At 64.6% G+C, this 15,116-nt stretch overlaps 1 protein-coding gene across 1 annotated transcript in view; it reads right to left on the reverse strand.

Moving 5' to 3' along the window:
- Positions 1-14,001, reverse strand: part of FCHO1 (FCH and mu domain containing endocytic adaptor 1) — a 29,654-nt gene extending 15,653 nt beyond the window's left edge. The window contains exons 1-9 of the mRNA XM_034755569.1: positions 13,906-14,001; positions 7,497-7,566; positions 5,657-5,741; positions 2,030-2,121; positions 1,787-1,861; positions 1,322-1,463; positions 880-1,032; positions 547-651; positions 202-314 (exon numbers count right to left, since the gene is read on the reverse strand). Of these exons, the coding sequence (XP_034611460.1) occupies positions 202-314; positions 547-651; positions 880-1,032; positions 1,322-1,463; positions 1,787-1,861; positions 2,030-2,121; positions 5,657-5,683 (707 nt within the window). The 5' untranslated portion in view covers positions 5,684-5,741; positions 7,497-7,566; positions 13,906-14,001. The remainder of the gene's footprint in view (positions 1-201; positions 315-546; positions 652-879; positions 1,033-1,321; positions 1,464-1,786; positions 1,862-2,029; positions 2,122-5,656; positions 5,742-7,496; positions 7,567-13,905) is intronic.
- Positions 14,002-15,116: the final 1,115 nt, after the last annotated feature.

Here is a 15,116-nt window from a genome sequence, read left to right on the forward strand (position 1 = left end):
CCCCCCCCGCCCCAGTGCACGCCCACGCCCCCCTCTCCACAGCTCACCCCCACCCCAGTGCACGCGCACACACACCCCCCACAGCTCTCCCCCCGCCCCAGTGCATGCCCAGGCCCCCCTCAGCTCTCCCCCCGCCCCAGTGCATGCCCAGGCCCCCCTCCCCACAGCTCACCCCCACCCCAGTGCACATCCCCCCCCCGCCCCGCGGCGCTCACCTGTCCGATCTGCACGTGTGTGTCCTCCACGGAGTGCGAGTAGGAGCTGATCAGCCCCTTCATGTGGCGCAGGTGGCTCTCCTCCAGCTCCTGGAACCGCTGCCGGGGGGGGGAGGGGGAGAGCAGTTGTGGGGGGGGCTGTGCAGAGGCTGGAGCTCCCAGCGATCCCCCCCCCCAGCCCAGCTGGACCCCTGCGGGATGGTGCCCCCCTCCCAGCCCCACACTGCCCCAAATGAGACTTGAGCCAGATGCCCTCTGCCCCCACACCCTCCAATGGCTGCCCCTGCCCCCCCCCCCGGGTCCTTGCCCCCGCGCCCACCTCCTCACTTACCACGGCCGAGTCCAGCATCCTCTGCTCAAAGTCGGCCCGGGCGATGTTGTACTTCTCCACTGCGCGGCGCAGGGCCTCAGCCGCTTTCTTCGACTTCCGCTCAGCCTGGCGGGGGCAGGACAGAAGGGGAGTGGGAGCTGGGAGCGATGGCCCAGCTGCTCTGCCCTGCCACGGGGAGCGGGCATCGGGGCAATCCCCCCTCGTCAAGGGGGCACTGCCCTGCCACAGTCACCCCAGCCCCCCCATGCCAGTCAGACCCCCCGAGTGATGGGCCACAGCCCCCTTCTGCCCCCCGCCGCCAGCCGCCCACCCCCACCCCCTTACCCCCAGTACCTTGTCAAGCTCCTTCTGGTTGGTTCCCTCCCGGCGCAGGCGCTCGGCCTCCAGGCACTTGCTCTGATAATTCTCCTTGGACTTGGGCACCAGCTGGGCGACGCCCTGCAGCAGCTGGATGGCCTCCAGAGTCCCCGACACCTCCTCCTTGCACTGGGGGGGCAAGAGAGGGGCCTGGAGACGTGGGGGGGCAGGGGAGCTCCCCCACAAATGCCCCTGTCCTAGGGACGCCCCTAGGGAGCGGGTAATTAGACTTTCCGGGCCCTTTCAGCCCTTGGCATCTCAGCCTGCCAGGCGAGGGACGATGGGCCCAGCGAGAGCCAGGTGCAGGCAGGTGCCCGGGCAGGGCTCCCCGCTCTGTGAGCGCCTGGCACCCAGGCAGCCATGCTGACGGCAGCCCGACGGGCGTAAGGGGCAGGATTGTAGCTGGGGCAGCGGGTACCTTCTTGTGCGCCTTGCCCTGCTCCTCCCCGTAGCGGGCGATCTCCTTCAGCAGGTCCTGCAGCTTCTTCACCAGCTCCAGGTGGCAGAGTGCCAGCTTGTCGGAGGAGACCCGGAACACCTCCCAGAGCGGCGCGAACGTCCTGCCGGGGCGGAGACGCAGGCGCTGAGAGCAGGCCCCCCCCGTCCCCCAACAGAGACCTCGCGCCACCTGGGATGGGCCACCGGGTCTGGTCCCATCGGCACCCCCCGGTGGCCAGCGCTGAGTGGGGCCAAAGGAGTGCCCCCCCTGCCAGGATTGGGGAGCGGATGGGGGCATTGGAAGATACAGGGGAGGGGGCCCCCCCATCTCCACAAGGTTCATGCGGCTGGGGGGGGGTATTCCAGCAGTAGGAGGTTCACACAGCGACGGGGCTCAGCCACGCCCCCCCCCCCCCCTCCCGCCCCAGCTCACTTCCCCACTCACCCAAGCTGTGTGCCATTGGTGGCCATCTTGGCCAGCTTGGCCATGGACTTGCCGTAAGTCTCCTCCACGGTGGCCCTGGAAGCAGAGGGGGGGGAAAGCATGAGGGGAGTGAACGGGCAGTGCCCGGGGGGCGGGGAACAGCAGAGACAGCCCCAGGGCCCTGGCGGGCCCAGCTCCACCGCCAGGGCAGGACGCGCCACGCCGCGTGGCGGGGGCCCAGGCGCCCCCTCCCCCCGGCCCTACCTCTCGCGGACGAAGTCGGCCAGCTCCTTGGTGGAGACCTGCCCGTGCTTCATGTTGTGGTAGAGCACATCGAAGCCCTGGTTCTTCTCTCCCTGCAGCAGGCGGCAGAGAACAGAGGGTGAAGGGGGCAGACCTGGCCCCCAGGCGCTCTCCGGTGGGCTTCAGGGGCACGGGGCACCTACAGGCCAGGCAGGACGCCACAGGGGGTACCCCACAGGGGGTCCCCCCCCCCCAGTCGCTGCCCATTGCTTTCCCTCTCCCCGATCCACAGCGCCAGCTCCCCCAGTCTGAACTCTGCCCACCCCCCGGCTCAGCGTTTGCCAGGGAGCCCCCGTGGCCACTAGCACACAGCAGTGGCCGTGGGGGGCAAGGTGGCAGGATGGCATTTGCCAACCCTCCCCAGCACTTGCTCCGTGGGGCTGCCCTCCCTCCGCTCTAGGATCCCCTGGACTATTTCACCCCTCCCCCCAGATCAGCCGCCCCCCCGCCTCGCCTTCTTATAAACAAACCAGCCACATGGCTGTCCCTCAACGCTGGTGGGCGGGGGGGGCGGGCGGTGCTGCCCCACAGCTGCTGTGCAGAAAAGCAGGAGTCCGGGCAGTGCCGTGCAGGGAGAGGGGCCGGCAGGCACCTGCTCGGTGCCAAGCTCCAAGAGGCACGTGGTGCCAGCGCCGTGCGGGAAGCTGGGAGGGCTCCCACTCACACTCTGGGGTGGGGGTCGTACAGATGCACCTTCCCGCTACCTCAGCTCCTCCTGGAACTTCCCCCGGCCAAGCGGCGGGCACCACGGCCAGGGCTGGGCAGGGAGGGAAGAGGCCTGGGTAACGGCGCTCCCCGGCTCTGTGCTGGAGCTGGGTATGAAATGCCCATGGGTCGGGGGGGCCCCACATCCTGCAGCAGGGGAGAAGGGGGATGGGTGGGCAATGCCCTGGAACACACCCCATATCCAGACCACCCCATATCCTGGGCCGGTTACCGAGGGGGGATGTGGGCACCTGGCGGGTGAGCTCACAAGTGCCCGTGGCCAGCCCGTTCCCGCCCCATGAAGCGGGAGCACACAGCTCCTGGGGAGACAGGCTGGAAGCACAGGACATGGGGAAAATCTGACCCCACCCCACACCGGGGAAGAAGTGTGGTGTACCAGCCGGGGCAGAGGTGGGAGGCAGGAAGGTAAGGCAAGGGAGGCAGGACTCCTGGGTTCTAGGCCCAGCTCTGGCATATACCATCCACCCCGTAGCCTTTCCAAGCTGGGCTGCGGTCGGCATGGCCCAGATCCGGTCCCCAGGTCCTTGGCAGCCCCCTGCCCTGCACCCCTGCCTCTGGAGATTCCAGGTGGGGGTGGGGGAGGGAAAGGGGGCACTGTCGCTTTAAGAAAGCTGCCTGGCAGACCGCTGGGGCAGCAAGGAGAGACCAGTGCATGAGGCTGGCACCAATGCATGAGGCTGGCACCAGCACCCAGGTCCCGTTGCTATGGGCGATGGGGTTGCCTAGCTACAACTTTGCCCTCCTGCTTATAAACTGGATCTGGTTTGAGGAACGCGAGGGAGGGGGCATCATTTTGGGGGGGAAGAACAGAGACACCCCCACACACTTCCCAGGCGCTGCGTGAGGCCCGGCTGCAGGCAGGCGGCACCAGGCTGGGCGCGCTTGGACCAGGCAGCGGGCTGGTGTCGGTTCACATCCGAGCCAGGCCCACCCAGCCCAGGCCCGAGAGATGGAAGAGACCCAGACCTGCTCACGGCTCACCCCCAATGCACAGGCGGGGGGCTGCCCCCCTCCCATCCCAGTGGACTGGGCAGCAGCGGGCATGTGCCCTGCAGCCATACCAGGCACGCCAGTCTCTGGACAGGCCAACGCCCCCAGTTAGCCACACCGGAGCAGCCCACGCGGGGGAGGACCAGAACCGCAGCATAGCCCATCTCCTGGCTCCCGGATCTGTGCTCTCTCCACATCTACCCCCACCCAGAGTCTAATAGGCTCCTTGCCCCTGTACCTGGGGCAGCTCTTCCCCCATCACGGCTCCAGCCGGTTAGAAATCTCCCCAGCGCAGCCAGGGCTAGCCTGTGACTGCCTGCAGGGCAGCAGCGGGGCCCACATCTCCCCACACAACGTGCATCCATCACCAAGGGATTTCGGCAGCTCCGCGGCCCTCCCAGGGCTGTTTCCCTTCCTATCAGCGAGCTGCAGAGGTGGAGAGCCCCTAACTTCCCATGGCTGGAGGAAAGAAACCCCCCCCCCCACACACACACACACACCCATCCATCCCCAGAGCAGAAAGCACAGAGCCTGGAAATCCCCCTTTTTGGCAGAGTGGGTGTGGACGGGGCGAGGGGAAGCCCAGACGGGGTGTTACAAGGCACCAGATGGTCAGAGCCACCCAAGCCGGGGAACTCAGGGCCAGCAGACCCGTGGCCATCACGGCCCCCGGCCTCTGGGCTGCACCACAGCCCAATTGTTCATGGAGCCTCTCCCCGCAGCTCCGCACCAGGGACAGCCTACGTCCCCTGGCTCCCAGATCTGTGCTCAGTCCCTGGGCCACACCCACAGGGACAGTCCCAGTGTGCAGCAGGGACGCTCAGCCCCACGTTCCAACCGGCAGAGGGGCAGCGCGGCCTAGGAGACGGAGTCCGGTGCAAGGGGAGTCAGGACTCCGGGGTTCTCTTCCCAGCATTGCCACCAATCTGCTGCGGGACCTCAGGCAAATTACTGCCTCAGTTTCCCAGCTGTGTAATGGGGACGAGACTCCAGTAGCTTTCCTGGGGAAGGGCTTTACGATCAGTCATCAGGCTAGCGAAAACTCTGGCCACGTGCCCTGCAGGATTCTGCCAGTCAGAGTCCAGGCCTGGCTCTGCACCCCTCTCTCTTCTGTGCCCAGCCTGGCCAACAACCCAGCACTCCTTCCTCTGAATTCATTTGACCCCTCCAACCCAGCATGCAGCCTTCCCCTGGCCCCACTGGGCAAAGGGATTTAAATGCAGCACACAAACGCCTCTCCCCAGTCCCTAAAGCAGCTTCCGGCAAGTAAGGAGATCCTTGTGTCTTGCCTTGGAGAGTCTAATCAATTAGCCGTGGCAAACTGTCCCTGCAACGCCCCCCACTGGGCATCTCCCAGGGCTGGCCAGAGCCAATGTCCAGCAGCCTCCCAAGCCAGCCCCACCCCAGCCACTGTCCAGGCCAGGCGCATACCCCAACGCAGACCCACCCGACGCAGCCAGGGCCCAGCTCTGCTTCAGGACCCAAGGAGGCAGCAGGCGCCAGCTGGAGCCAGAGAAGGAACGTAGCCCCCCGTCCTCCACGCAGATCCGATTCTGGAGCAGGGCCTCAGTGCTCCGCCACGGGAAGGGCCCTGTCTGGTTGGAACAGATCCAGCCCCATGCCAGTGCCAGGGGCCGCAAACCTGGCGGACCAGAGCCATGGAGGGGGAGCAATGCATGCTGGGATATGTCATCCTGCTAGGCTCTCCCTCCATTTGGGCTGCCCCCAGCTTCCCCAGCAGTTGCTCCCCGCTCAGCTCTGGGGTTTATGGACAGGACCCATCCCTCCAAGGATGCGTATGAACAACCCGGCTCCATTTGAACCGCACAGCTCAGAATGTCCCCCCCCCACGCCCCCAAAGGAGACACTTACCCAGAAATGTTCCCCAAAACAGGACATCTTGGAGCTGGGCGGGACGACGCTCCCTCCCGGATCCCACAGCTCAGCTCTCCGGCCTCTGGAGCAAACACAGAGATCAGGTGATGCCAGGCAGGCTTCTTCCCGTCACGCCCCACAGGGAGCACGGCGGGTCGGAGAGATCTCTGCTCGGGGGAGGAGGGAAGCTGCTTAACGAGACGACAAGGGGACAGGCCCACGGGGACACCGGGGAATGGGTGTGATACACAATCCTCCAAGGGTGGGAACGTGCTCGAGCGGTTAAAGCAAGGCAAGCGGGGCATCAGGACTCCTGGGTTCTATTCCCAACTCCAGGAGGAAATGGGATCTAGTGGTTAGAGCTGGAGGGAACTGGGACTCCAGACTCGAGTTCTATTCCCAACTCTACCAGACTTGTAATGATTAACTGTTCCAGTGCCTCAGTTTCCCCACCCCCCCAGGCACAGAGCCTCTCACAAGGGCAGCTTGCAGACAAGACCTCGGGAGACCTGGGTTCCATCACGGATTCTGCCACCGACTCCCTGCATGAGTCAGTGCACCCCTGTGCCTCAGTTTCCTCAGTTGAAGCAGGACTGGCCAGCCTCCCCGAAGGCTACCGGGGATCAGCCGCACCCACGTGATGCTCGGGGGCAGAGCTAGGGTCTAACGGGGGCGCAGCGCTTTGGAACGGGGTGCACATTTCTTTTCAAAACTAATCAGCTCCCAGACCCCGCGCTGCCGTAGCCATGGAAACAGGCCGTTCTTTGTATCCCACACTTGCTGGAGCCCAGAGAGCGGCTGTGCCTGCGCGTGCCGCCCTGTCCTCGCACTCCTCAACAGGGCCGGCCCTGCCACCCAGACACCCGCTCTGGTCCTGGAGCAGCCGCTGCCCTGGGGCACCGGGTGGTGAGTGCAGGGTGGCTCTCTCCGAACCCAGGAGGTTATGGACCCCGGCCGCGAGTCCCCGCACGCAGGGAGCCTCCCGAGGGGCTGGCACAAGCCAACAAGGAGGGCTAATCAGCACCAGGCAGCGAGCAGGTGCTAAACGCTATGGCGAGGACCCAGGGGCTGGACGCTTGAAGAACGCGGCCAGGACTGACACCGGATACGCGGCTGAATAATGAATGAGGCTCCGCTGTGCTCCCGCAGCACCTCCGCCCGCCGTGTCACAGAGCTTCACAGGCAGCCGCTCACCAAACCGCCTCACGCCTGGGGCACCTTCCCCATGGGGAAACTGAGGCACAGGCAGGGCGTTGCAGAGTGAGTCAGAAAAGGGAACCGAACCCAGGAGTCCTGACTCCCAATCCTCTCTCCCCCATCCTAGCCACTAAACCCCACTCCCTTCTCAGCACTGGGGAGAGAACCCAGGAGTCCTGGCTCCCAGCCGCGCCTGCCGGATTGCTGGAGCCCCCGGCTCAGAGGGGATCCCTGGGCCATATAACAAGGCGACGCACAGGCACGACTTTGCAGAGACCCACACAGCCCGCCGGATCCCTAGTCCTCTAGCCCAGGGGTGGGAGCGCACCTGGCTGGCCTGTAACCGCCCCCATAGCACCTGCTCCCGTGAGGTCTCTAGTTCCCCGCGGTCCGTGGGGGCAGCCCCATCCCCTGGACTCGGTCACAGCCCCCACAGCTCTCCTCCCAGCCTCCCCCTCCCCCTCCGCGCAGGAGAGAAAAACAGGAAACTAGAAAATCTTTGCGTGCTCAGTTTTTTCCTTCTCTTTCAGGCCTTGGGTTGGGCGGGGGGCAAGCTGCTTGGTTCTTGCCCCGGTGCTGAGCTCTGGCCCCATCTGCAGCAGGGCCAGCCCCCTGGGCCCCCCAGGGCCACCAAACTCACCCAGCGCTGACGGGTGCACAGTCCCGGCTGGTTCATCCTCGGCTCTGTCCTCCTGGGGGACCCAGCGCTGCTGAGAGAGAGAAACCAGAAGTTAGCACAGCACCACTTCCGCTGCAGGGGCCCGGGGGGGCCCACAGGCCAGTTAAGCAGAACCAACACCTGTGAATGCCTGCTGCCCCCGCCCACGTCCCCGGCCCAGCCTGGCGCCCCAGCTCCTCTTTTCGTCTGGCTGGCGCATGCGTGACACGAATGGGCAGGTCTCAACCCAGAGAGCCAGCCCCCCCCCCCCCCCCCCCCCCCCCGCCCCCCCCCCCCCATGTGGGGCTGCTCTACACACTTACCACCTCCCATCCCCGGGGCTCAGAGCACTTTCTAAAAGAGGAAAACGGGTAGGGGAAACTGAGGCACAGAGAGGGAAAGCGACTTGCCTGAGGTCACACAGCAGAGCCGAGAATAGAACTCAGAGCTCCAGAGTCCCCGGCCAACACTCTACCCACCACGCCCCGCTGCCTCCGGCCTAGTCACACTCACCCCCACCACTACCGTCCGCTCTACCGGAGACACCCAGTGAGATGGGGCTTGCCGTCCCTGCTAGCCCTGCCTCTCCACAGCAGCCTCACGTGCACAGACATGGGGCCGGGCACAGGAGCAGGGAGGGGGGCCCAGGCAGGAGCCGAGCGGAATCCAGTCCGGGAGCAATGACCCAGCGTGGAAATCAATCAAACCCGCTGCCCTGCCTGGCCTGTGGGCTCGGGAATCAACAGGGGGCACCTGCCGGGCAGGAGGAGGAAGCCGGAGGCCCCTCCGCCAATGCTGGGACGCCAGCCAAGCACACCCTTACGCCAAATGGGGACGGGCTTTGCAGCCAGACTATCCTAGACGGGCCAGAGATTCCCCGATGCACCCATGGCAGCGCGGGCATGGCACCCAAGAGCTGGGCAGCCCGGCATCCCCTGTACAGCCCCTTGCCAGGCAGAGGGGATGACTCCACCAGCCCTCTTCTCTGACGGGCTTGGGCGTCCCAAGGGCGTCAAGGATCTACTGCAACTGTTGGGGGTGGGGTGGTCAGAGCCTGCTCCCATTCCCAGCCTGGAGGGCACTGTGCCAACCAAAGGGTTCATATTTCTATAGTCCCTCCTCTTTCCTCCCGCGCCTCGGCCAACGTGATCCCTGCTCATCGGTGAAATGCAGCCACCTCTGGGACGGAGGCTGTTTAACCGCGTACAGCAACGCGGCACACACCAACGAGCAGGGAACCCCCACAGCAGGCTGGGATGGACACAGCCCCCGGCTGCAGAAGGGTTGGAAGCTCCCCAGGGCAGTTAAACGCAGGCTGCACCCTGGAGCTCTGCATCTGAGCCATAAGACCCCCAGATCAGGTCTCACAAAGCCCCCACCCCTCCGCCTTGCCAGGCAAACTGGGATCTTCTATGCACACCTCCCACAGAGGCTGGCAAGGCGTGGCTCAGGCCATGGTATGGCACCCACATGGCAACGGGCAGCAGTCAGCGCTGGTGCCACGTCCGCCAGCACAGGCCCAGCAGACACTGGTCACCTGGCAGCATGGAAGGGAGTCAGAGGGATCGACAGGCTCTAGCTGCCTTGTGACTCCCCTGGGGTGCCCCAGAGCCAGTGCCAGACTCACACTGCCAGGATCTGACCTGCAGGGGGCGCAAACACAGCCTGGAGCTGGGGTGGGGGTCACACCCGCTGGAGTCAGCCCGGCATTTAGGGACAGGTACAGGGCCAGCCCACGGAGGGCGCTGGGATGGCAGGGGGCTGTGGGTCAGGACTGAGGGGCGTCAGCCAAGCTCTGCCAGGGGCTGGGGGGGGTACATTCAAACTGTCGCAGAGGGAAGCTTGCACAACACCCACCTGCGCTGCCAATCTCTCCATTTTATAAGCACTAACATTAACCCACAGAAGATGGAAAAGGCCCAGAGCGCAAGGAACAAAGCAAACATGGGGGGGGGAGGGGGCACAGCCTGATCGGGTCCAGCAGCACCGGCCCCCAGGGAGTCCCCAGACCCAGACGTGTCCGCCCCGACCAGGGGATATCAGGGGTTGGGGTATAAACATTAACCTCAGCCCAGGCAGAGCAAGGCAGGGAGCACAGAGCCTGCCTTAAACATGGGGATAACCCCCCCCTCCAGCCACCTCCCCGCCCTTCTCAGTACCAGGCCCCCACCCCGAGCGCTGCCCCCTGCTCGCCCAAGGCCTGGCCCCGTCACATGCCCCCAGCGACTTCTAGAGCAGAGTACCTGGTCAAGGTACTTGTATCTTCTTGAGGGTACTTGGCACAGTTTGGGGGGGGGGGGGCAGAGTGGGTGCAGGTCCCTGAGTTACCCCTCCCATCGGCAACAGAAGCTCTCAGGGAGGGGCTTGTGCATCAGGCCCATTGTGTGCACCTGGCAGGGGAGCTGGACACCTAGGTCCTTTCTCCCCAGCTGGGGCCGCTCAAACCAGCACCGTCCCACATCCTAGGATGAGCCGCGAGGGGATGGTGGGGCAGGGCGCTGGCTGGAGGGCTCCCCGGTCCCCGTGCCCCAGCAGAGGAGGAGGGGACAGAGATGGGGGGAGTGGGGCACGTTGCTTGCCAGCCCATCCTGGAGCCATAACCCAGGAAGCGACGCCTCCTGCTGGCTCCTTTCATGCCCCCGCCACGGCAGTTCTAGGCACCGAGACGAACTCCAGCACCCCCCGCCCAGCAGCTCCTCGGCCCTGGGTCGCTCCAGCCCCGGTTCCTGGCGCTCAGCCGAACTGACAAGCCACAAACTAACCCAGGGCCAGGAGACGGGCGAGAAAGGGGCCCCAGCGAGCAGAGGCCTCGTCCAAAGCCCGCAGGCTGATCCTGGGGAAGCTGGCCAGGTGTCGCTAGGCCGGGACCATCGCTGGGGCTCCTTGGGGATACAAACCTGATCCCCTAACCCCGCTGGCTTCTCTCCACCACGACCCTGGGACCAGCCAGCCCAGCACCCAACCAAAACTTTGCCCTTAGGCCTCATCTCCACCAGGGTGTTCTTAGCTCTCGCCCGCCTTACCAGACTTCCGAGCTCCCTCCTGTCCTTCGCCGCCACCTGCTCACTCAAGCCAGAGCTACAAACTGCGGTGTCCTCCCACGGCTTTGACCTCCTGCTGGCTACCTCCCTTTTACTGCCACCCGCTCCCAGAGGCATCCCTCCGCCTAGAGCCCATCAGAGTCCTGCCAGCTTATGCCAGGGCCGAGTTAGGCCCAGGCAGGGGAAGTGACTTGCCTGAAATCGCTCAAGTCCATGGCAGGGCCTGGAACGGTATCCAGGAATCCTCTCCCACACGGGCATGCCCTGATCTCTAGGGCACAGGCATTCCAACCCCCCGCACCCCCGATCCTGAGGCCCCTGCTCTAGGCACACGAACGCACGCCTGCCTTTGCTTTTCCAGGCGCCCCAGTGGCAGCCACGGGGAGACGTCTCCGGAACCCAGCGCCCAGCTGTGCAGCTCCCAGCCCTGCCCCGGGAGGGGGGACCGAGCTGGGGAAGGAATTTAGCTCTCCCAGGTAGCAACACAAGCTGCACTGCTCCACGGGGTCATTCCAGGCCAAGCTGCCACTCTGGGCAAGGCCTGAATAAGACACAAGAGGAAGATGCGCAGGGCTGGGCCTACGGGGCACTGGGCAGTGCGCTGGAGCAGATTAACACAGAAACAAACAACAAGCGTTCCTCTCAGCAGCCTGGCACTGCCTGTGCCTCCCGCGTGGATGCAGGAAATGAGCACACCAGGCCCCGATCTCACCCCCTTCCCGGAGCAGCTGCCAAACCTCCCCGGGCAACTGGTATCACAGCAAATTTGCATCAGGAAGCTCCCCCCCACCCCCAGGCAGAGCTTGGCCCTGCCCCTCCCCCCCAAATGCCAGGGCACAAAGCCTGCCAGGGCTCTAGCTCTGGTACTGCCAGTCAGCTTCCTTCAGTCGCTGGCATAGCAGGTTTTCCCCGGCTCAGATCCAGGCACAGGGAGAAGCTGCAATAGGAGAACATGCCCCAGCGCAGAGCCAAGCTCTCAGCGGCAGAGCGAGCCCTTTCCCACTGCCCTACAAAGCAGCCCACGAGGCTTTCAACCCTTCCCATCGACGGTCCCAAACTAGGAGCTTTACGGCTCAAGGTGCCAGGCTTCAGAACTGGCCTGAAAGCTTTGCCCAGGGCAGGCAGGGCTCTGGAGCTCTCAGCAGATCTAGCACCTATGTTTGAGGAGGCAAACGGGCCCGCCCTTAGCCGCAGCCATGGATGGCCCGGTCTGGGAGCCGCTGCGTGCCAGCCCTGTACTACTCTACCAGCCTAGGGCTAGAGCAAGACTTGGCAGCACTTCCCACTTCCCCACTCAGTATGTGCCATGCTTGCAAAGTGGGCAATACGTTGCCCTCTAGTGGCCGGTGCATGGAGGATAACACTCTACTACTGCTACCAGCTAATGGCATTACCCCTTTGGCTCACCCAGGTCTGGGCTGAAGATCGCAGGTTCAAACCCCGCTCGGATCGGGTGGGAGCCGGGACGGGAGATGAGGAGCAACATTACTGGAGCTCGTCAGAGAGGGGCAGGGAGCAAAGCCAGCCCCACCAGCCTGAAGCACCAGCCCCGGCAACGGTGTTTCCCAGGATCCAGTCACGGCGCGGACTCTCAAAGGGCCCTCAACAACCGAGATGACAAAGGGCACAAGGCCCAGACAACCGGAGCACCCCAGGGAATAAAATATGCAAGAAGGTCACTGCGGACGCATCCCGGGAGGGGCAGGGAGGCACGATGGACCTCAAAGCCCCCACCGCCCACTTGCTCCAGGGGCAACGGGTCAAGGAAACCGTGGGTCATCCCAGGCCAGATGCCAACAAACGCAGCTGCTCTCCCCCTCCCGAAACGTTTCCACCCACCTGAGCGTCAGCCCTTCATTCAAAGGCGAGGATCCGTGCATTTGCAAGGAGAGCTCGGGCCACCCATGAGCCCCTTTGCTCCGAAGGGCGTGCAGCACACAACCCACCCCAGCGAGTGCTCCCGGCGGCCGCCCACAAGCCACATCCAGCGAGCGCTCCCTGTCGCCCCACGTCACAGATATCAAACGGCGCGTGCTTCCATGTGCATGGCAGATGAAAGAGAAACAGAACGTTTAAACAGCGCCTCTGAAGAACGCTTAGCGAGCTGGCGCGCTTTCGGGTCTGCTTCTCCCACACGCAAGCCGCGGCGCGGAGACAACCTGACAGCTCGCCGTCATTCAGCTGCCTGGGAAGGCGTTCTCCCCACCCCCCTTCCCCGACAGACAGAAACCTGCTGGCATCTTGCACCCGCCTGAAGCCAGCCAAGGGGCAACCGCTCACCCCACACGGGGCTCACGTCCTGCATGCGCGCCAAGTAAGGTTGGGGTTAAAGAACACCCCGACACACACTAAAATCCTTCCACACCTCCAAGGCGTGGGATGAGAAATCCGAATCCGCTGCAAGGATCAGACAACGGGGGAGCCCAACTCCGAGTCCCCGTATCCAACGGCCTTCACCCGAGAGCGCAGACAGCCGCCCTGAACCTGCAGGGCTGGAAGATTTCAGGCAGGTGGCTTGGCTAAGGCAGCGAATCCCTCGGCTGCAGGGCCGCCACAGAGGACTCTGCAAAAATTATTAAAAGCGTCTTCCCAGGGAAGCTACGCACCTGCCAGCCCCCTCCCCCCACACACACACACACGCTCCCCCCCCAGTCTCACCTTCCTAGCACCTGGCTCGGCTCACGCCCTCCCCCGGCCCTTGCCTGCTAATGACAAATACTGGATTTTTCCAGGCCAGATCCTCAGCTGGTGGGATTATTGTCTTCAGTGGGGCTGGGGCCCACGGCCACCAAACGGGTGGAAGAGGGGGAATCTGGCCCACACTGGGGCTGGGGACCACAGCAAACGGGGGAGGGGGGAAATCTGGCCCACACCAAACAGGGGAGGGGGGAATCTGGCCCCCAGTGGGGCGGACACCCACTGACACCAGCCGGAGGAGGGAGGGGAAAGTGGCCCCACACAGAATTCATTTTATCCTCCCTTTCCCATGACAGACAGGCACCAAGACTGAGGGGGAGGTTTGCGGGGCAGCCAGTCCCTGCCAGGGGTCTCAGAGCAGCAGGTCCCCACAGGACACCCCCGTGCACACCCCGGCCAGGCCCACAGAGGGGGACCCCACGCGGGATCGGCCGTGGGGAGGGAGGCGCAGTCGGTTCGTACAAGGGAGGGGCGGCCCCCTATATGGGGGGGGGATCAGGGGAGCGGCAGCTCCCCACGGCGAGGGCAGGTCACGAGCGGCGGGATCCCAGGGGCGGCCTCCGGGGGGCAGCTCCGGGGGGACCCCCACCCCCGACCGGGCCCCGAGGGGGGGCCCGCAGCAGCAGCCCGGCCCCTGGGCAGGGCGCACTCACCTCTCCGAGCCCCGGCGCCGAGCGCAGCCGGACCCAGTGCCCCGGCTCGGGCTGCAGCCGCCTGCCCGCCCCGCCGCCGGCCGGGCTGGAGCGGGGGCGGGACCCGCGCGGGGGCCCCTTCGGGATTGGCGGGTGGGCAGGTAGTGGTTACAAAAGGAAACAGGAGCGGCTCCTGATTGGCCCAGCCGGCGGGGCTGTTGCTCTTGGCTGGCTATTTGCATCTTTAAAGTGACAGCGCCCCCTTTTCCCTCACCCCCCATTGCTTTGTATGGTGCCGGGGGGGAGCCGCCGAGGCACCCCCTTGCAGCCCCCCCCGGAGCTGGGCTGCTCCTCTGCTGGGCGCGGCTGGGGGCAGGGACCTGGGGCCTTTGCCAGTGGCCAAAGGAGCCGGGCACTGGGCCAGGCCCAAGGGAAAAACAATGAATAAATAATAAACCCTGAAACCTGGATCTGGGCACCTGCCGGGGAGGGGAGGAGCGTGAAGTAGGTGCCGTGGGCAGCAGTTCTGCAATCATGGATTTAATGTCCCTAAACCTATCATGCACCCTGATCGGCCTCTAATGCCCCTAAGCCTCTAATCCACTGAGATCTGGCTCTAAAGCCCTGAAGCTAATATACCTAAACCCGGCTGGATCCAATGCCCCTACAAGCCAATGCCCTTAAAACTGCGTCTACGGCTCCTAACCCTAGAACACGCCTCAGCCTGAATCCAGCGTCCCTAGCGTTGGCTGTAACACACCTGCACTGGGGTCTAATGCCCCGACTCCATCATGTCCCATTTCACCACGCTGCCAGGCCCAGAGGCCCTGCGAGGATATTCAGGATCAGGGTGGCCCCGGTTGGACGGGCCTTTGTCTGCGCTGCCAGCGCTCACACTGGCTGGTACGTTCCATTCCTCCGGCTGCAGCCTGAAGTGAGCTCATGGCCCTGCTCCGGCTGACACCAGGACAGGTTTGTTTTCAGGCTGGAGCCCATCACTGACCGTGCAGCAGCTGCTGGGGGGGCAGAGGGGGGTGAGGATGCGCTCATTAGACTGCCAGATGTGCCCTGACGTGCCATCAGTCTCCGTGTCCTGCTAACGGCTGGGCAACCCTCCTATTTCTCCTGCACTGAGTGGTGCCGCTCAACGGGCTTCACATAAACACATTCGTTAACCAAGGCTTGGGGCATGACTTGTCCCCGGGAACAGAGGGACAAAATGAAGCACAATG

This window comes from Trachemys scripta, chromosome 22 (assembly GCF_013100865.1).
Source record: "Trachemys scripta elegans isolate TJP31775 chromosome 22, CAS_Tse_1.0, whole genome shotgun sequence".
Lineage (NCBI taxonomy): Eukaryota > Metazoa > Chordata > Testudines > Emydidae > Trachemys > Trachemys scripta.